The 20,072-nt window shown below is 51.9% G+C and overlaps 2 protein-coding genes across 13 annotated transcripts in view; one reads left to right on the forward strand and one right to left on the reverse strand.

Annotated features, from left to right (window-relative positions):
• The window catches only part of PELP1 (proline, glutamate and leucine rich protein 1), a 48,066-nt gene that overhangs the window by 10,400 nt on the left and 17,594 nt on the right, over positions 1–20,072 (forward strand). For 3 of the 11 annotated variants that reach the window (XM_042255614.1, XM_042255611.2, XM_042255613.2), the window contains exon 2: positions 1,294–1,439. The exons of 1 other annotated variant lie outside the window; for it this stretch is intronic. In XM_042255614.1, the coding sequence (XP_042111548.1) occupies positions 1,377–1,439 (63 nt within the window). In that variant the 5' untranslated portion in view covers positions 1,294–1,376. Of the gene's footprint in view, positions 1–1,242; positions 1,440–9,174; positions 16,397–16,638; positions 17,074–20,072 lie in introns of those variants that run through there. 7 more of the 11 variants (XM_042255609.1, XM_027975040.2, XM_060395373.1 and 4 more) reach the window with 6 other exon arrangements.
• On the reverse strand, positions 2,811–11,270 carry ARRB2 (arrestin beta 2). Of its 2 annotated transcripts, none has more exons than XM_027975067.3 (15): positions 11,161–11,270; positions 8,061–8,091; positions 7,483–7,543; positions 7,323–7,367; positions 6,903–7,099; positions 6,577–6,636; positions 6,140–6,207; positions 5,894–6,029; positions 5,586–5,670; positions 5,223–5,295; positions 4,806–4,943; positions 3,997–4,080; positions 3,815–3,894; positions 3,649–3,703; positions 2,811–3,367 (listed from the first exon to the last, which is right to left on the reverse strand). In XM_027975067.3, the coding sequence occupies exons 1-15, from the start codon at positions 11,181–11,183 to the stop codon at positions 3,274–3,276; spliced, it is 1,230 nt and encodes a 409-aa protein (XP_027830868.1). In that variant the 5' UTR covers positions 11,184–11,270; the 3' UTR covers positions 2,811–3,273. The 2 variants fall into 2 exon arrangements, with proteins under 2 accessions (XP_027830868.1, XP_027830867.1); XM_027975066.3 differs by having other exon boundaries at positions 3,649–3,736.

Here is a 20,072-nt window from a genome sequence, read left to right on the forward strand (position 1 = left end):
CTGTTTTCCAGTGTAGGGGGCGCAAGTTTGATCCCTGGTCAGGGAACTAAGATCCCACATACTACAGGGCAACCAAACTCATGGCCATTGAGTCGGTGATGCCATCCAGCCATCTCATCCTCTGTCATCCCTTTCTCCTCCTGCCCTCAATCTTTCCCAGCATCAGGGTCTTTTCAAATGAGTCAGCTCTTCACATCAGGTGGCCAAAGTATTGGAGTCTCAGCTTCAACATCAGTCCTTCCAATGAACACCCAGGACTGATCTCCTTTAGGATGGACTGATTGGATCTCCTTGAAGGGACTCTCAAGAGTCTTCTCCAGCACCACAATTCAAAAGCATCAATTCTTCTGTTCTCAGCTTTCTTTATAGTCCAACTCTCACATCCATACATGACCACTGGAAAAACCATAACCTTGACTAGATGGATCTTTGTTGGCAAAGTAATGTCTCTGCTTTTTAATATGCTGTCTAGGTTGGTCATAACTTTTCTTCCAAGGAGTAAGCATCTTTTAATTTCATGGCTGCAATCACTATCTACACTGATTTTGGAGCCCCCCAAAATAAAGTCAGCTGCTGTTTCCACTGTTTCCCCATCTATTTGCCATGAAGTGATGGGACCGGATGCCATGATCTTCGTTTTCTGAATGTTGAGCTTTAAGCCAACTTTTTCACTCTCCTCTTTCACTTTCATCAGAGGCTCTTTAGTTCTTCACTTTCTGCCATAAGGGTGGTGTCATCTGCATATCTGAGGTTATTGATATTTCTCCCGGCAATCTTGATTCCAGCTTGTGCTTCCTCCAGCCCAGCGTTTCTCATGATGTATTCTACATAGAAGTTAAATAAGCAGGGTGGCAATATACAGCCTTGACATACTCCTTTTCCTATTTGGAGCCAGTCTCTTGTTCCATGTCCAGTTCTAACTGTTTGCTGTTATCTGTATTTAAAATAAGGGAGAAATATAGGTTATATGGGTATGACTGTGTCTGAAGAATGTCTTTGGAAGAATAATCAAGGAACTGGTGATACTGGCTGCCTCTGGGAATGAGGAATGGGAGGCTGAGGGTCAAGGGCAGGAGGGAGGCTTCTCTTCCCTGCGGATTTTTTTTTAACTATGTGCATGTTTCACTTTCTTAAAAGCATTAGAAATGTTTTTAAGCTAAAAGGAAAAAGGCCTTGTTTCTCAAACTGTGTTCTAATTCAAAATCCTGATTGATGGATTCTTCCTGGGACCAAATGAATCAGAATCAGGAAAGGTGGAAGCCTAGGACTCTGTGTCTTTATCGTGCACCCCAGAGGATTTGGATTCACCTGAAAAGCTGTGAGGTCCACAGGCCAAGAGCTCCGAGGTCAAGGAGCACGTTTCTGGAGTCAGAGGGATGATGGCGGTTCCTCCGTGTGAAGAAGACCAGGGTGTGCAAATAGACTGCTACTGTGGAGAGGTAAGAAAGGTCACTGGCATTCTGGGGGCACGAAAAGCCTGTGGGTCAATCATGATTTAATTAGGTTTCATGAGCCATGTGCGTGCCTGTGTGCTTTGTCGTTGTCTGACTCTGTGACTGACTGTGACCCCATGAGGGTCAACCCGCCAGGCTCCTCTGTCCGTGGAATTTTCCAGGCAAGAGTACTGGAATGGATTGCCATTTCCTCCTCCAGGGGGATCATCCCAACCCAGGGATTGAACCCGCATCTCCTGCATTGGCAGGCGGATTCTTTACCACTGAGCCACTAAATGCTGGTAGGAGGGGCCCCCATTGCCTCACCGGCCTCATCTGGAACTGCTTTGCCCCGGGATGTCTCTGTCCCAGTCCCTCTGGCCTTTTTCAGCCTCTGAAATGTGCTCTGTTCCCGCTGCCCTCACACATGGTGTTGCTGTTGCCTGGGATACTGGCTTCCTCCTCATCTTCCAGGGCTCTGTTCCAAGGTCACCACCACCTCCAGGGAGATCAGTCTCCAGCCCTTGCCTCAGTCAGAGCTTCCTAGCTGCTGTGTTTCTCCTTTGGAGCAGATACTGTAATGATTTCAAGTTTGTTTTGATCACTGCCATCCCTGTGCTATGCTTAGCACCTGATGGGGATTTAAATCAAGATGGTTCATGGCACGAATGAATGAGCCTTAAGAGAAAAAGGAAGGTTGGACTGCAGGAGTGGGAGTGGGTGGTGGGGGTGAGGGATGTCAGGAGTATCACTGCCTCCCTCCAGCCCAGCCAGGGCCTTGGGCCCAGCCTCTGGGAGTCCCCGACAAGCGTCAGAGGGACAGTGGTGGGCTGTAGCTTCTTGGGACTTGTCCACAGCAGCATGACTGCCTTTGGCTGCCTGAAGCCTCAGCTTCTGTGTGACAGTGTAAGTACCAGGCTCCACAGAGATGTCAGTCGTGTAGCTTCTGCCTGCAGCTGTGGCCCCGCCAAGCCCCAGGAACAGACAGTGGGAGCAACCACACAGAGCAGTGGAAACAGCTCAGCCACAACAGGTCACCCCGTGGTCGTGTATGTTAGCCCCAACAGGGACGGGGCTGCCCTGCCCACCTCCCACAAGCATCTAGTCTGTGGGAAAGTGAGTTGTTATTCCCTCTGTAAATGAGAGAGTTTGCTCTGTGGTTTTATCAAACTGCCTTTGAGTCGGGACTGACCAAATCAAGTTTCTGTGTTCACCTTGGGGCACAGGTACAGTTCAGCCATTCCGTAAATGTTTATTGACAGCCTGTGGGCCAGGTGCCACGTGGGTGCAGAAAAGGGACTGAGTCTCACAGCTGACAGTCACGGATGAGCACACGATGCACTCCTTAAACGCCGCTCAGAAAACACACGCACTCCGGCCTATTAAAAGGTTTATTTTCTTCTTTATGCTCAGAAACAATGAAGTGGTCTTGCCCCCCAAAGGGTCTCATCCTGAAGGAATGGGAGGCAGAGAGAGTGACAGGAGGGGGTGTAGGTGTGAGGTTGAATGTGGGAGTGCTTTCCCCCTCTTTTCCTATTATCACTCCTCTTCGGCTCCCCCTCCAAAAAATTGAGGTGTGAACACAGCTTGCCACCCACTGGGGGACTGGGGAAGCACAGCTGAAGTCAAAAAATTAATGCCCATGTTCCACAAGAGCTGGGTCCAGTGCGTATCTGGTGGGGGGTGGGGGAGTGGGGGGGGGGCATTGGTCGAGGAAGCCGCTGGGTGGAGGGGAAGGGAAGAGGGACTGGGATCCCCCTCAGTGACAGTGGGGGTCTTGGTCCTGCCTCCACCTGCCCCCCCGCCCCTGCCATCCACTCCCTTCTTCCAGCCTCCCTTCCTAGCAGAACTGGTCGTCGTAGTCCTCATCCTTCAGCCCCTTGAGCCGCAGTCGGGCAAAGTCCTCAAACACAATGTCGTCGTCTGTGGCATAGCTTGGTGGTAGAGAGGAGGGGGTGAGGTGGGGGCCCTAGGCCTCCTCCACCTCCCAGTCCCCTCCCCTCCCAGAGACAGAGGCGCCGGCCAGAGCAGCCTTGGGACTGGAGATGTTTGCAGAAGGGACAGAGAAGGGGTGGTAGTTGGCAGCTCATTAGCCTAAGTCCTCTCAATTGGATGCTTCAACCATCCCGCCTCCCAAAGGGAAAAATAGGGTAGATCTGAATGTTACAGGAATCTGTCCAGAGAGTCAACGCTTGAAGGGGTGGGGCACTCTTACTTGGTATCGAATTCAATGAGGTTGGTGTCCACAGGGGCATCTGTTTCAGGAGCAGCTGAGGGGAGGAGAGCCGGGGGGTGGGTGGGTACTAAAAGGACCAGCTTTCCTCTCCGCTGGCCTTGCTTCAGACCCTCCCTTTGTGGGCTTGGGTGGGTGGCAGGCTCACCTGATTGGGGCCTGGGAAGGGCGATGTGATCATGGGGCTTGGGGTGCATGAGAACAAAAGGCAGCTCCACTGAGACGTCCCTGGGATTGGGGGAGAGGTGGCAAGAAGAGATGATAGTGCAGAGCCAGAGGAAACCCCTGTGCCCCACCCCACCCCCAGGCTCCCCCCAGCCCAGCACTCACCCGCCTCGAGATACCACCAGCTTCACCTTGACCCTGTAGGACACCAGGATCCCCAGCACCTCCTTGTTGGCACCCTCCTTCACGCTGCAGTTGGGGGAAGGGGTTGGACCAGAGCCCACTGCTCTGCCCACTGCCCACCCCGGGGCCCCCATGAGGAGGCGGACTACAGATACCAGCATGCTCATGTCACGTAAAGTACTCTGCTGTGGTCCTTCTCATCGCTCTCTCAGTAAAAGCCCAAGTCCTTACAGCCCAGCCACCCTGCACTGTCTTGCTCTCCATCAGCCCTCTGACCCCACTTCCAGCTCCCAGGCTGGCCTCCAAGGCTTGCTGTGTGTGGTCGTGTACAGAGGGGTGGGGAGGGGTGAAATCCAGCCCCTACTTTATGAAGCTGTTGCCCCTAGAGGGCCTGCCTCAGACACCCGGGTGGTCCACCTCAGGGTCTTTGTGCCTGCGGTACCCTCTGCCTGGAGCGCTCCTGCCCTGCACATCCACATGACATACTCCCTTGGCGTCTTCACCCAGAATCCACCTCTGGATCAGGCCTCCCCATCCCTTCTACCACCCTCCCCTTTATATCTCCCATGTCAGTCTTGCTTTTTCTCCTTAACACCTGTCACTAAACACACTACACATTCTGTCCTGTATCTGATTTGTCTGGCCTCCCTCTGAGAACAGGAGAGGTGTTTGGGATCTATTCAGTGATAGAGCCCTGGCCCCGGGGACAGAACCTGGCACACAGCCGCACAGAATGGGTGTCTAGTTTCCTGCGCTGCAGCCAGCCCCCCTCCCTGCCGACTCCCCCTCACATGGTGCTGGACGCCAGGTTGGTGTCCTCGTGCTTGAGCTTCCCATCCAGGGCGAGGCCGCGCTTCTCCCGGTTGTTGCTGAGCAGGGGGGTTATGGTGTACACCTTACAGAATGTGGAACTGGGTGACACCTGGTCACTGCAGGGTGGGGACAAGAGAGGGAGACTCTGAGGGGGCAGGCGGGGCAAGGGGGCAGCTCCCACCCCCAGCGGCCTCTCCCGCATCACCAGCCCCTCCTCTCTGTGGGCACGGGTCACAAGGAGTAGGTTTTGGCTCAAGCTGCTCAAGAAAACGGGCAGCTCAGAGCCACCCTCAGACTGGAGGGAATGCCCTTGTAAGTTGAGACAGTTTGAGAAGAACCACCCACGTCCCCATGTTCCCAGGGCCCACCCTTCCCAGGGCTGTTCTGCTACTCACTCTTGTTCAACCTGAGCCACGGGACACTTGTACTGGGCAGTGCTGAAGAGGCAGATGTCGGCGTACTGTCTCACTGTGGGGGGAAGGGGCCGGGTGCCAAGCCGGGGCATGGGGTACAGACAACCCCCTACTTAGCTCCAGACCTAGGCCCCAGGCCATCACTGCCCCGGCCCCTCTGAGGACCCTCACTGCCCCTCCATCTCATCTCAGGACAGACAGCCTGAGGTCTTTGAGCCCTGTGGGTCTCCCAAACTGGGCTCTGTCCTGGGACTGAGCTGATGCTTGAGGCCACGTTGGCAGAAACTGCCCACCCCACCGCCTCGCCGACCACCATAAGGCCCCCTTCCAACCCCCACCTCCTACCAGAGACTTTGATCTTCTTGACAGTCTTGGTGGAGTTATTGGTGACGTGGACATTGACATTGAGGGGCTCCCCATGGTAGTACAGCTTTTGAGGGGAGGGGGTCAGGTTAATTGGGTGTTTTCACTGGTCCTGTTATTAGCATGCCCCCCTCCTCACCCCGGCCACACACACACAGGGTTGGGCCTCCTCCCAGCCTGTACCCAAGCCCACCCTCAGCTAAGGTGGCCTCCTTTGAAAACATCATCCTGCCCTGTGGTTCCAGCCCTCCCCCAGGGCCTGCACTGCAGCACGTGCATCGCCACCCCACCTCCTTGTCCAGCGAAGCCTCAAGGTGCAGGGACCGGTCAGACATGAGGAAGTGGCGTGTGGTTTCGGCTGAAGGCTGGGGGCCGGGTTTCTCTGGGGCAAACTGCACCTTTCGGATCACCAGACGCACAGAGTTCCTGGGGGCAGGGGGTGAGAGGTGAGAGGGTCAGTCTTCAGAGGGTCAGACACTGGTTCCCATCTTCCACAGGGGTCCGGGTCAGGCCCAAGGGGAGGTTGCTTCCCTCACCGTTTGTGGCTTTTCTCTTCTAGTGATTTGGCGCAGAAGGCTCGAATCTCAAAGTCTACCCCGCAGGCCTCAAGGGGGTAGAAAAGGTCACATCTTACACAAGGTCCCTGCCACCACTCCCTTCCTTCCTGCTTCCCTGGCCTTGGGCAAGGACTCTTGGTCTGAGGAGCCTAGGGCCTGGGTCTCCTGCCTCTGCCTCCCTGAGGCCTGGCTCCTGCCTGGGCTTGGTCTTGGCTGTGCAAGGTGAGCCCTTCTACCCTTATGAGCAGGTCAAGAGCAGGAGGCAGTATTGCATGGGCACAGGGGACAGCACCCATTCCATAGGGCCACCACCACGGGGCATATTTCCCTGTCCTGAGTCCCACCCTGATGTCTCCTCAGCACCCCAGCCCGCCTCAGGTGTGCCCCTGGCTCCTGCTGGACTCTTCCTCCCGTACCTTCCCCGTGTCCTCTGGGCCTGGCTGCAGGGTGACGGAGCAGGGCAGGTTCTGGGGTATCTGTGGCAGAGGAAAAGAGTTCAGTTCTTCCAGAAAGTCCCCAGATCTTCCCCTCAACTTAAGAGGCTGGAGGACTCCTGGGGATGAGAAAGGAAAACAGAGGGGGCCCCAGGGAGGAGGCAGAGAGGCTAGGAGTGCAGGGTGACCCTGAAGGGATCTGGGGGTCCCACAGTGTTACTCCCAGACCTTCTTGTAACAGGTGCCTCACCCCTGCCCCCAACACAGTCCCGGACCCCTTGCTCTGCAGAGGGTGGGGGCATCCTCACTGTGAAAAAAAAGGGGTGGGCATGCTGGCCCAGCTTCCTCAGCAGCCGTTCCTGCAGGCGGGTGGGGGGCCGGGGTGGGTTTGGCGTTGGGGGGAAGGCCTGGTAGTTGGCGATGAACAGGTCTTTGCGGAAGGACAAGCCCAGCACGTCCAGGTCTTCGCGGCCATAGCGAAAGGCGCAGGTGAGGGTCACAAACACTAGCAAGGGAGGGCAAGGCGGGGTGGTCAGGAGACCCCCTCCCAAAGTCCCCCCAGTTCATAGCAGCAGCTGCTCCTTTCTCAGCAGCATAGCACCAGCCTGAATCTCACCCCGCTCCTGGCTTTCGCCTTAGCTCCCCACCTGTCTCCTTGGGGCCCATCTCAGTGCCAACACCACCTTCCTGACTCCCTTCCCTCAGGCCCTTGGCCTCAGGGCCGGTACCTTTGCGGTCCTTCAAGTAGTCCGGGTCCACTAGCACCACGCCATCTGGGGAAGGGGACACAGGAGTGCAGTTCCTGTCAGGGCCTGCCTCCTCCATTCCTGGGCCCAGGAACTGCCTCCCATCTCGGGGGACATGATGCTCCCTTCTGGGCACTCTTACCTACAGGATCCACTTTGTCCAGGTGGTCCACAAAGTCCCGCTTGCCCAGGTACACCGTGAGCTAAGGACGCAGAAGGGTCACAGGAAGACTGGGTAGGGGGCTGGCAGGGCTTCAGAGCCCTCAAAAGTGACTGACCTGCCCCTGGGCCTCCCAGGCTGGGGGTCTCTGAAGGAGTTTCTCTGGGTTTTTATAGGGTTGCAAGAGGAGAGTGGTGGGCTTTCCCCTGACTAGCTGAACTTGAGGCTTTTAAACTGCTCCCTAATACAGGTTCCAGGTGGGTGGGTGTGTTTGTGTGTCCAGGAGAACCTGGCCCTAGGCAGGCAGTTAGCCTTACCAGATGCCTCCAGGCCTGGGCTTCTGGCCCCTCCCCCTGAGTCTCACTTAGGACCCCAGCCTGTCCCCACCCAGCCCTGTGGCTGGCTTAGGCCTTTGCGGCCAGGGGCTTCAGGAGGGAAGGAAGTTGGCTCTTAGCTGTCACAGGAAGTGGGGAGCTTGGGGTTGGGGATCGTCTAGGGGCAGGCCGGGCCTTGTGAGGGCCCAGGGAGGGTCGGGAGGGGAAGCGCTGTGGGAGACTCACCTTGCAGTTAGGACTCGACTTCTTGAAGACCCTAACAAAACAGAAAGGGAAACCCACTGCCTGCCTCAGACTCAGCAGGGACCCCGGTGCCAGGACCTCGTCCCTCCCTTGCCCGAGAAGGCAGAGCTCACCCGAGATTCCCACCTGTAGGCTTTGGGGCTTTACCCAGCCCTACCCTGTCCCACTTCTCCCCAGAAGGACAGGTAACCACAAGTCCTTAATACTACCAGCATGGCAGCCCCCTTGCTCCACCCTCAGTAGTTTCCCTCCTCCCCTGGTAATGGCCTCCAGTTGCCAGAGGAACTGCTCAGGCTCTTCCCAGAGGATCTCCTCCAGGGGGACCTGAATGGGCAGGCTGCAGGTTGTCTGTATAAGACCTCTCCCTCTTTCCATCTCTGGTCTCCACCTCCCACAAGAGCTGGAATACTGGAAAGAGCAGTGGCTCTAAATTGGTTTCTATTATGGGAGGTTTCTAAGTGTGACCCTACTCTCCATTAACCTCCAACTGTCCCTGTCTCTGATCTCAGCAGCTTAAAATGTTATTTGTCTTTCAAGGCCCAGCTCAGATGTCACCTCCTTTAGAAAGTAGATCCAGCCCCACTCTAGTCACTCCCTTTTTTGGGGTTTCTGTCACACCTTGTTTATGCTTTACCTGTAGTGTGATAGGGCTTCCCAAGTGGTGCTAGTGGTCAAGAACCCGCCTGCCAATGCAGGAGATGTAAGAGACAAGGGTTCGATCCCTGGGCCGGGAAGATCCCCTGGAGGAGGGCATGGCAACCCATTCCAGTATTCTTGCCTGGAGAATCCCATGGACAGAGGAGCCAGGTGGGCTGCAGTCCATGGGGTCACAAAGAACTGGACTTAGCACACATGTAGTGTGATAATGTGCAGTTAGCTGTGTATCATGTATTTCACTAGACTGTGAGCAACAGAGGCCTTACTGATTCAGGCATCCCCAGCATAGTTGCAGCCATAAGCCAGACGCCGTGATGCTTCCTAACATTTATGGGTGTATGGTTCATGCCCTGTAGTGTGCCAAGTGTTTCAGGTGTGTGACTGCATTTAATGCTCTCAGCAACCCAGTGATGGAGGTCCTAATATTCCTATTTTACAGGTGAGGAAACTGAAGCCCAGGAGAGGTCAAGTATTTTGCCTGAGGTCACGGAGAGTGTAAATGGTGGAATTCGGGTACAGAGGTACTCTGGCTCTTCATCACTAAATGATTGTACTATCCTGCCTCTGTTCTTGGCATTATGTTTGTTGGAGTGAAGGAGATTCCGCTTTCTGGTTGCTGAAATGGTCTAAGCCTGGACTCCACCCACTGCTGGGAGGATAGGGAGATGTCTGGCAACCCCTGTGCCCTGGCCACTTGTGGGCCTGTTCTTTGCTGCCCCACCTTACTCCTACCAATCCACTCTGCCTCAGCAGTGATACCCAGGAAGGGTCCCCAGGTAGTAGAAACTGAAATCCTGCCACCTGGCCCATCCACTGTAACAAAGTCACATGCCCCTTCTTCCCAGAAGGCCAAGCTATCCAAAGACCACAAGGCATAGGGTACAGAGGCCCCCAGGTACCCCCATCGAGGAAAGGAGGGCAGACACTGGTATGGTGGGAACTAGGATAAGCACCCTATCTCTTGTCCCCACCTGGGGGCTGACTGCTGTGGCAGCCTTCAGCTCTCCCTCCCCTTTGCTTCTGGTTTTCCTCTCTGTCCCAGTGTTTCTTCCTATTAGGAGTCCTTGGCAGAGGGTTGGGACAGCCACAGTCTGTTGGACAACTGGAGTGTGGTTCTGGAGTAATTGCCCTGAAGCAGCTGCAGGGCACCTGCCCTTTGGATCCTAACCCAGCCAGCCTCCTGCCTGCTAGGGAGGAGCAAGCATGTGTATAGTGAGGCTGGCCAAGAAGGCGGAGTTTTGGGGTGACCTGAGAGGTGCCGAGTGGGTGAGGGGGCAGCAGAAGCAGATGCCCCTTCACACTTCCTGCTATTCTCTCCATTTCCTGTGGCCCAGAATTTGATGGAGGTGGGAGGAATTGTGCCAAGTCAGCAGTCCCTGTGTGGTCCATCCGTCCCCCTCCCTGAACCACATAACGGAAATCTGGGGCCTCCCTCAAGTCAGCGACTTCCCCTTTTGCTGTGTTTAACCCCTAATCCAGGACACCAGTCCTCCTTCTGATCACCTCTCCAGTATCAATCGACTGGGTGTTCGGGAACCTGTGATTTCCTATTCTATGGGTGGGGAGCTGTGGGGCTGGTAAAATGTTTTGCAGAACAAGTGACAGCTCAGAACCAGGCCCCCATTCCTGATCCTCTCTGGAGAGAAGCAAATAGCCCTAATCTTTTCCCTCTTTTGCTCCTGCTCCCCAGAGACTCAGGCATTCACCCCCGGAGGTGTTGGGTCACAACAGGAAGTGGATTTTGCTAGAGACCAAAAAAGAGAACTCGGGGTGTCAGTGGAAGGAAGGAGCCTCGATTGCACAGAAAACATCCGGGGAGTGGATGGCGTGCCCTGGGCAGATACAGCCTCCCCTCACTCACGGGAAGAGGGATAAGGCCCAGAATTGGGGAGGGTCGTCAAGCACTCTTTGCTCCCCCAAAATGAAGCTGTTGCTCCTAGCAACCCGGGGGAAAGCAGAAGTTTGGAAGCAGAGCCACCCGGCCCTTGGGGCCGGTGGGGGCAGTCTGACTGCCTGTGGGGTACTGGATAGGAGGCTTTCAAGTGGCTGGGCACGAGTCTTCGGGGGATCCCGCCCCTGGCATCTAGTCTGCCCACACCCGTCCCCTCCGGGCCGGCCACCTGCTCCTTCCTCCGCCCCTGCAACGCAGGCTGCACCGGAGAACCCAGTCGTCCGGCCCCCTACATCTCTGCGAGAAGCCCGATGCAGGTTTCTTGATCTTCAGCCCTCGCTTTCTGCAGGGACTGTGGCATGCCTTCCCCTCATTATCCTCGAGGACCTAGGCGTGCGGCCCCGAATGGCTGTCCCCTAGGGACCCAGGCGTCCGGCCCCCGAATTTTCTCCCTGGTGTTCCTGTCTGAGGACCGTCCCGGCACCCGCCCGGTGCCGCCGTCCACGTCCCGCCGAATGGCCCCACCTCTCTTACCTGGTCCCGGGTTTCTCCCCCATGGTGCGCGCGCCCGCCGCCCGCCCGGTTCGCGGATAGCTCACAGCCTCCTAGCCCGCTGCCAGGTCCCTGCTCCTCCCCGCGCCACTGCGCACGCGCGCCCCCGCGCTCTCTCCACTACCCCCGCCTCTCCTTCCCCCCTCCCAACTTGGATCTGGAGAACGGAGTCCAGATGCGTCAGCCGGATTGCGCGCGCCACGGCACTGCCCTCCCTCTCCTTACAGGCACGCGCGGTGATTGGCTCCGCCCGCCCCCTCCGCCCTCCACCCCGACCCCTGCGGAGGGATCCCTCCCCGCGCGCGGTCTCTACACCCTGCTACTCCCGCCCATCTCTCCGCCCCTCCGCACCCGTTTAGGAACTAACTGGGCCCCCTCAAAAGGAGGCGCCCGCCTTCCAGGAGATTAAAGCATTCTGATTGGCTCCCTGCATCAAGCACCCTGCAGGGGTTTCCTCCCCTTTGTTTGCTTTCTCAGTGGCGTTGGAGGCTACGGGGGTGGTGGGGGCAGTGGGTGAGCTCGAACACAGTCTAGGAAGGAGGATAAGGGGATGCACAGGTGGTGAGCGGTTCCAGTTGCGAGATGCTCGCCTATTGCGCGCCGCTCACCCCGGAGCCTGTAGCCGTCTTTGGCCCTCCCTCCCACTTCTTTATTGTGGTGTGTCAGCTCCCTCTGGTGTCTCTCTTTGATCTTCGCAGGGTTACTTCTAAATTCTCTTACTACTCTTCTCCATCCATTCATCGAAGTTAACATCCATTCATGCATACATCCGTCCATACATCTATCCATGTCTATTTTGTGCTAATCACTATACTAGGCAGTGGGAACTCAGACATGAATTAACATCACCCCTGCCTTCCTCGTATGGTTGAGGAGACATATGAAGAGATATTATGATTCCAGGAATGCTATAATAGAGGTATGACTCAGAAGACAAAGTGACTCCCAGAGCTTGGCTGGGGAGGGATGGAGGCAGAGCAGGCTGTCCAGAGGAGGGCACGTTTGAGGATAATCTTTCTGAAGTGTGGGCAGAAGTTAAGAAAGGGTATTCCAAAGACAGAGAAAAGCAAGGCACATCCTATAATGAGGTGTTTGTGGGAGTAGAGGGCAGGAGAGAGAAGGCTGAAGAGGATGACTGGAACAGGGTGTGAAGGATTTTGTATAGCAGGTAAAGGAATGAGGCTTCCCAGGTGATGGAGTGGTAAAGAATCCACTTACCAATGTAGGAGATGTGGGTTCGATCCCTGTGTCGGGAAGATCCCCTGGAGTAGGAAATGACAACCCACTCTGGTATTCTTGCCTGGAAAATCCCATGGACAGAGGAGCCTGGCAGGCTACAGTCCATGAGATCGTAAAAGACTCGGACATGACTGAGCAGGAGCAGCTCAGCAGCTAAAGAAATGAGCCAGGAGCCTCCCCTGGAGGAGGACACGTGGATCCAGTAGTGGATCTGCTCTTTAAGGCAAGGAGTGGAGTGGCATGATGAGACTTCTCCTTTAGGAAGACAATTCTGGGCAGTGTGGAGGGTGAAGGGAGTGGGGCACACTGTCATAGACTGAAACTAATCAAGGAGAGAAGATGAACAATAGAATGGAAGGGAGAAGGGGAACCAGGCTGAAGAGTCATTTCTAGGGCAAAATTGAGCAGACTGGGGGAGGATGATGAATGATGGACATTTTGGACTTAAGAAGCTAAGGTATTCTCCTCCTTCCATCTGTTTTCCCATATTCCCTCATCTTCCCCAAATGAACTGACTTCATTCTTCTCCACTTTTCTGTGCAACAAAAAGTAATGTACACAAGTCTCTGAGATCATCTTTAAGGTCAAATGCAGGCCTTACCCGGAGAAGGCAATGGCACCCCACTCCAGTGTTCTTGCCTGGAGAATCCCAGGGACAGAGGAGCCTGGTGGGCTTCCGTCTATGGGGTTGCACAGAGTCTGACACGACTGATGCGACTTAGCAGCAGCAGCAGCAGGCCTTATCAGCTGCCACCTCCCACCTCCAGTTCTCCTACCCTTCTAAGCTCACCCTTCACCCTTTTCAAGCTTTAGCTGGTACATTTCTTTTGGACTCATGAATCATTTATGTCAAAGGGTCATGACCAGAAGATAATGAGATCTATATTGCTACATATCTAAGGTGATTTTGGAACTGAAAGGCTGTGACTGGCATGGCATTACAGCTACTGTATTAAAAAAATACTAATGTAAAGACAACTTTCAGTTCAGTTCAGTCGCTCAGTCATGTCCGACTCTGCGATGTGGTGGACTGTAGCTCACCAGGCCTCCCTGTCCATCACCACCTCCCAGAGTTTACTCAAACTTATGTCCATTGAGTCAGTGATGCCATCCAACTATCTCATACTCTGTCATCCCTTTCTCCTCCTGCCTTCAATCTTTCCCAGCATCAGGGTCTTTTCAAATGAATCAGCTCTTCACATCAGGTGGCCAAAGTATTGGAGTCTCAGCTTCAACATCAGTCCTTCTAGTGAATATTCAGGACTGATTTCCTTTAGGATGGACTGATTGGATCTCCTTGCAGTCCAAGGGACTCTCAAGAGTCTTCTCCAACACCACAGTTCAAAAGCATCAATTCTTTGGCACTCAGCTTTCTTTATAGTCCAACTCTCACATCCATACATGACCACAGGAAAAACCATAGCCTTGACTAGACGGACCTTAGTCGGCAAAGTAATGTCTCTGTTTTTTAATATGCTGTCTAAGTTGGTCATAACTTTTCTCCCAAGGAGTAAGCATATTTTAATTTTATGGCTTCAGTCACCATCTTCAGTGATTTTGGAGCCCCCCAAAATAAAGTCTGCTACTGTTTCCACTGCTTCTCCATCTATTTGCCATGAAGTGATGGGACCGGATGCCATGATCTTCGTTTTCTGAATGTTGAGCTTTAAGCCAACTTTTTCACTCTTCTCTTTCACTTTCATCAAGAGGTTCTTTAGTTCCTCTTCACTGTCTGCCATAAGGGTGGTGTCATCTGCATATCTGAGGTTATTGATATTTCTCCCGGCAATCTTGATTCCAGCTTGTGCTTCCTCCAGCCCAGCGTTTCTCATGATGTACTCTCCATAGAAGTTAAACAAATAAGCAGGGTGACAGTATACAGCCTTGACGTACTCCTTTTCCTATTTGGAACCAGTCTGTTGTTCCATGTGCAGTTCTAACTGTTGCTTCCTGATCTGCATACAGATTTCTCAAGAGGCAGGTCACGTGGTCTGGTATTCCCATCTCTTTCAGAATTTTCCAGTTTATTGAGATCCACAATAAACTTTGGCTTTGGCATAGTCAAGAAAGCAGAAATAGATGTTTTTCTGGAACTCTCTTGCTTTTTCGATGATCCAACGGTTGTTGGCAATTTGATCTCTGGTTCCTCCGCCTTTTCTAAATCCAGCTTGAACATCTGGAAGTTCATGGTTCACATACTATTGAAGCCCAGCTTGGAGAATTTTGAGCATTATTTTACTAGCCTGTAAGATAAGTGCAGTTGTGTGGTAGTTTGAGCATTCTTTGGCATTGCCTCTCTTTGGGATTGGAATGAAAACTGACGTTTTTCAGTCCTGTGGCCACTGCTGAGTTTTCCAAATTTGCTGGCACATTGAGTGCAGTACTTTCACAGCATCATCTTTCAGGATTTGAAATAGCTCAACTGGAATGCCATCACCTCCACTAGCTTTGTTCGTAGTGATGCTTCCTAAGGCCTTACTTGACTTCACATTCCAGGATGTCTGGCTCTAGGTGAGTGATCACACCTTTGTGATTATCTGGGTCATGAAGATCTTTTTTGTACAGTTCTTCTGTGTATTCTTGCCACCTCTTCTTAATATTGTCTGCTTCTGTTAGGTCCATACCATTTCTGTCTTTTTCTGAGCCCATCTTTGCATGACATGTTCCCTTTAGGAGGATATTAAAGAAGGCCAGAAAGAATGAAAGAGTTATACCGTATAATGGTGGTGGGAAAACCATCATTTTATAAAGACATCATTTCTCCTCATATTGTCTGTAAGTTTAATGCCATATCAAAATAACAATGAGACTTTTTTGGAAGGGAACCGAATTTTAAACATAATAAAAAGAATCAACTTTCAAGTGTAGTGAGGAAAATTCTGAAAAACTGGAGTAGAGTGGGCATTTATCTTACCAGTTTATTATGTTATGATAATGAAAATAGTGTTATGGGTGCAACCATAATAAATGTAGCAGTGAAACAGAATCGTGTCCAGATATAGACCCACGTGGGGGCTTCCTCTGCTGCTCAGGGGTAAAGAACCCGCCTGCAGTGCAGGGACTCAGGTTGTATCCTTGGGTGGGGAAGATCCCCTGGAGGAGAGCATGGCAATCTATTCCAGTATTCTTGCTGGGAAAATTCCATGGATAGAGGAGCCTGGCTGGCTGTGGTCCCTGGGGTCACAAAGAGTGCACGACTGGAAGGACTGAAGCGACTGAGCATGCACACACAGTCTAACGTGGTGTTGCTTCAAGCCCATGGAGAACTAATGGCAGATTCACTAGATAGAGTTGGGACAATTGGCTATCCATTTAGGGAAAAAAGTTATATACTTCACATACCTTAAATTCTAAGCAGCTTAAGGCCTAAATGTACGGAATGAAAATAAACTCTGTATTTATGTGTTTGTGCGTAGGCTAATATTAGGAAAGTATGTCCATTACTGGGGTAAAGACTTAGGTGGAGGGTTCAGTTCAGTTCAGTTCAGTTCAGTCGCTCAGTCGTGTCAGACTCTTTGCAACCCCATGAACCACAGCACGCCAGGCCTCCTTGTCCATCACCAACTCCTGGAGTCCACCCAAACCCATGTCCATGGAGTCGGTGATGCCATCCAATTATCTTATCCTCTGTCGTCCCCTTCTCCTGCCCTCAATCTTTCCCAGCATCAGAGTCTTTTCAAATGAGTCAGTTTTTTGCATCAGGTGGCCAAAGTGGTCCACTGGAGAAGGGAATGGCACACCACTTCAGTATTCTTGCCTTGAGAACCCCATGAACAGTATGAAAAGGTGGAGGGTGAGTTCCTATTTTTTAACTTTATGCCCTCTTTGTTTGAATTTGTTTTGCAAGGCGAGTGTATTGTATCATTTCTCTCGTTGTAAATGTAGTTAACAATGTCTATGATTTCAGACAAGGAGACTAGTTCCTTAGGTAGCAGTGATGTCTGGGTGGAAAGTGTCCAGAAGCTCCGTTACATTAAAGGTTAGCTTTTGGATTCTGGCGCCTTTAGTCCTGACCACGTGTTCTTTAAGCCCCACCGGGCCCGCCCCCAGCCGGTCCTCGACCCGGCCCATCCGCCCGGCCTTGAGTCCCGGCACTTCCACGCCGCGCATGCTCACTCTCAGCAGGCGCGCGGAATCCAATGCGCAGGACCAGGGCCCCCTCCTCACGACCCGTCCCCTCGAGACATCCGTCGCGGTGTGTTTGCGTCATCGCGCCACGCCACCACTAGAGCCCAGTTGAAGATGGCGGCAGCCGTTCTTAGCGGGCCCTCTGCGGGTTCCGCGGCTGCGGTTCCCGGCGGGGCCGGCGGTCTCTCGGCGGTGGGCTCCGGTCCCCGTCTCCGCCTGATGCTGCTGGAGAGCGTGTCGGGGTTGCTGCAGCCGCGAACGGGGTCCGCTGTTGCTCCCGTGCATCCCCCAGCCCGCTCGGCCCCACATTTGCCGGGGCTCATGTGCTTATTGCGGCTACATGGGACGGTGGGCGGGGCCCAGGTGAGTCTGTAGCCCGCAGGTCTGCGGCCCTGTTCGTAGGTTGGCTCAGCTTGTTTTGCGCCGGGGTATTATAGCTGCATGTAGTGGCGGGTAGAGGGAAGGAGAGCTGCAGTCAGAAGGCGGATCCAGGTATCTGGACGAGATTCACTCACTTCTTTATCAGCCGTGAGTAGAAGAAACTCAAGGAAGAGGAAGGACCTCGTTTTCTCTGTTGCTAGGCTATCGGTAGACGCTTATGAATGGGTTCGATCCCAGGCCCGCTCACGTACCAGGTGTATAATCTTTAGATTCTTTTTCCTTCGGCAGTATCTATTTTGGGGATTGTTTCGACTGAGTGAATGGATGTATTCAGCAAATATTTACTGAGCTCTTACTGAGGGCCACATCCTGGGCGCTCCAGTTATAGATACGATGGCGATGAACAAAATGTTATGAAACACTGTGAGAATTGTATAGTGGTATACAATAATTCCATACAATTGTATAGAATTGTATAGCCCTCTAATCTAATCTGGAACACCGAGAGATTTTTCTGAGGTACCAGAGTTTAAGCTGAGATCCGCAAGGATGAGTAGGGGTTTGGTAGGGGAAGAAAATGGAAGAGGCAGTTCGGTCAGCGTAAAGCTTCCGTGGGAAGTTCCTCTGGTAGGAACTGAAAAGAAGGGCGTGGTGCTTGGGGTTAGAGACGGAGAGGAAGAGAGTGGGTGCGATGAGGTGGGTAGGCTGTGGACAAGTCATGCAGCACTTTGTAGACTAGCTTAGAAGGGTTCTTTGGATTGTACAGAGTAGAATCTAACATCCATTCAGTCCTGTAAGCTTGAAACCCAGATGTCATTCTAGACACTTTCGTCCTGCTCACACACCTCTTTATGTAGTCTGTTAAGTCCTTTTGATTTTATCTTTTATGTAGCTTTCCATATCCTTTCCATATTTTTCCCATTGCCCCCATACTGGCTTAACCCCCCATTATCTGACCGAGATACTAATAAGAGGTAACTGTCTAACCTATGATAGGTTCACTTTTAATATTATCTGCTGTGCTTCATCTTTCTCCCCCTTACCCTCCCCCAAATTCTACCCATCCTTTAAGACCCAGGTACATGAGGTCTTCCTTGTCCCACCTTTGTTACTTGGACCTTCCCAGCTCTGTGCTTCCTTCCACGAAGAGGGTTGTCACAGCCTGCTGGGTGTTTCAGTAATCTTTGAAATAATAATCTAGCCCCAAATTTATCAGCGATGACCTCATTTATTTATATTAACATTAGTCCTCTTTGAGGGTGACAGGTAGCTCAGCCCAGTGATTCATGTGGTTCCTAAGTGTTCCTGAAATATTAGCATCTCTTCTGCCTGTAAATGTGTGATTTCCTTCATCATCTCTTTCAAGTCTTCCCCTTCTCTCTCAGGGAGAGCTACATGAACTTAATGTCTTGCTTATATTCTTTTAAGTGTCTGAAGTCTAGAAACATTGATTTTTAATTGAAGTATAGTTGATTTACAATGTATCAATTTATGCTGTACAGCAGAGTGACTCAGTTACATATACATACTTTTTTATATTCTTTTCCATTATGATTTATCCCAGAATGTTCAGTATGGTTTCCCGTGCTACACAGTGGTGGGTGGTGGGTTAGTCACCTAGTCGTGTCTGACTCTTTGCAACCCCACGAACTGTAGCCCGTCAGGCTCCTCTGTCCATGGGATTCTCCAGGCAAGAATACTGGAGTGGATTGCCAGTCCCTTCTCCAGAGGATCTTCCTGACCCAGGGATCGAACCCAGGTCTCCTCATTGCAGGCAGATTCTTTACCATCTGAGCTACAGGGACCTTGTCTATCCAGTCTATATGTAATAGTTTGCATCTACTAGTCCCAAACTCCTGGCCCATCCCGTCCCTACCCTCCGTTCCCTTAGAAGTATTTTGAGTGAAGAAGCTAAGGGTGTTGTTGAACACCCCTTTATTATTGCCTGTATTATATTTTTGGGTATATCTTGCCTTGAGTTTTTTTATACTTGTGTTGTGTTATATTGCATTCTCAGTACGGGGAACCATGTGGTGGGTTTTCTTCACTTCCCTGTAGATTTTCATTCAACAGACATTTACGGTTATGTAGCTACTTATCCAGGTAGATAAGTAAGATACTGTTGTTTTCCTTGGAGAATTTCTAGTTGAGATGAGAACTGAGGGTAAGTAAATAGGCCTGGAGCTTGAGAGACAAAGAGATCCATTGATTGCCGCCTCCGTCTAAGCTTAAATCACCAACTTTGCTTTCCCACAGGTACTGTAAACTCAGTAGTTCCAGAATGAAACTAACCTTAAAACAGTTCACAATTTCTGGCTTGCGTCCTAGCAACTGGTCTCCTAACCGGTCTTGCTCTGTCTTGTTCTTTTAATCCATTTCCCACAGCTGATCCTGTTTCTTGCCTCTTAAAATCTTTAAGCTCCTGGACTTTCCTGACTCCGCCTTTGCACTTACTGTCCTCTGCTTTGAAACCCTCCATGAGCTGCTGCTCCATTCCCCACCCCACCCCCCCCACATCTTTTCAACTTAATGTTTGTCACTGCCTTTGGGAAACCTTTCCAACCTATGATTGGCTATTCTTTATTACACCATATTGAAATTATATATTCATTTTTCATATACACTTAGTACCCACACAGCTGGGCTTTGATTTGTTTTTGTGGTGGTGTTTTTTTAAAAAGAAATTTTATATCGACAGATGAATGGATAAAGAAGTTGTACATATGCACAATGGAGTATTATTCAGCCGTAAAAAGGAACGCATTTGAGTCAATTCTAATGAGGTGGATGAACCTAAAACCTATTATACTGGGTGAAGTAAGTCAGAAAGAGAAAAATATTGCATTCTAATGCATATATATGGAATCTAGAAAAATGGTACTGAAGAATTTATTTACAAGGCAGCAATGGAGAAGCAAACAGAGAATAGACTTATGGACCGGAGGCCGAGGGAAGGGGAAGGAGAGATGTATGGAAACTTACATTACCGTATGTAAAATAGATAGCCAACGGGGAATTTGCCGCAAGGCTCAGGAAACTCAACCCAGGCCCGGAATCTACCTGGAGGAGTGGGGTGAGGAGGGAGATGGGAGGGAGTGTCACTCACTGTTACCTCTTGACTGTTTCACTCCCTTGTCAGCTTTTCT

The sequence above is a fragment of the Ovis aries genome, chromosome 11, assembly GCF_016772045.2.
Source record: "Ovis aries strain OAR_USU_Benz2616 breed Rambouillet chromosome 11, ARS-UI_Ramb_v3.0, whole genome shotgun sequence".
Taxonomy (NCBI): Eukaryota; Metazoa; Chordata; class Mammalia; order Artiodactyla; family Bovidae; genus Ovis; species Ovis aries.

Excerpts from the sequence above, each read along its gene's own strand:
- ARRB2 (XM_027975066.3), bottom strand. The coding sequence starts at position 11,183 with ATGGGGGAGAAACCCGGGACCAG. Across the intron at positions 8,092-11,160 it reads GGGGAGAAACCCGGGACCAG|GGTCTTCAAGAAGTCGAGTC; the intron begins GTAAGAGAGGTG and ends CTGTTTTGTTAG. Across the intron at positions 3,737-3,814 it reads CCTTCCCAGGCCCCAATCAG|TACCCACCCACCCCCCGGCT; the intron begins GTGAGCCTGCCA and ends TGGTCCTTTTAG.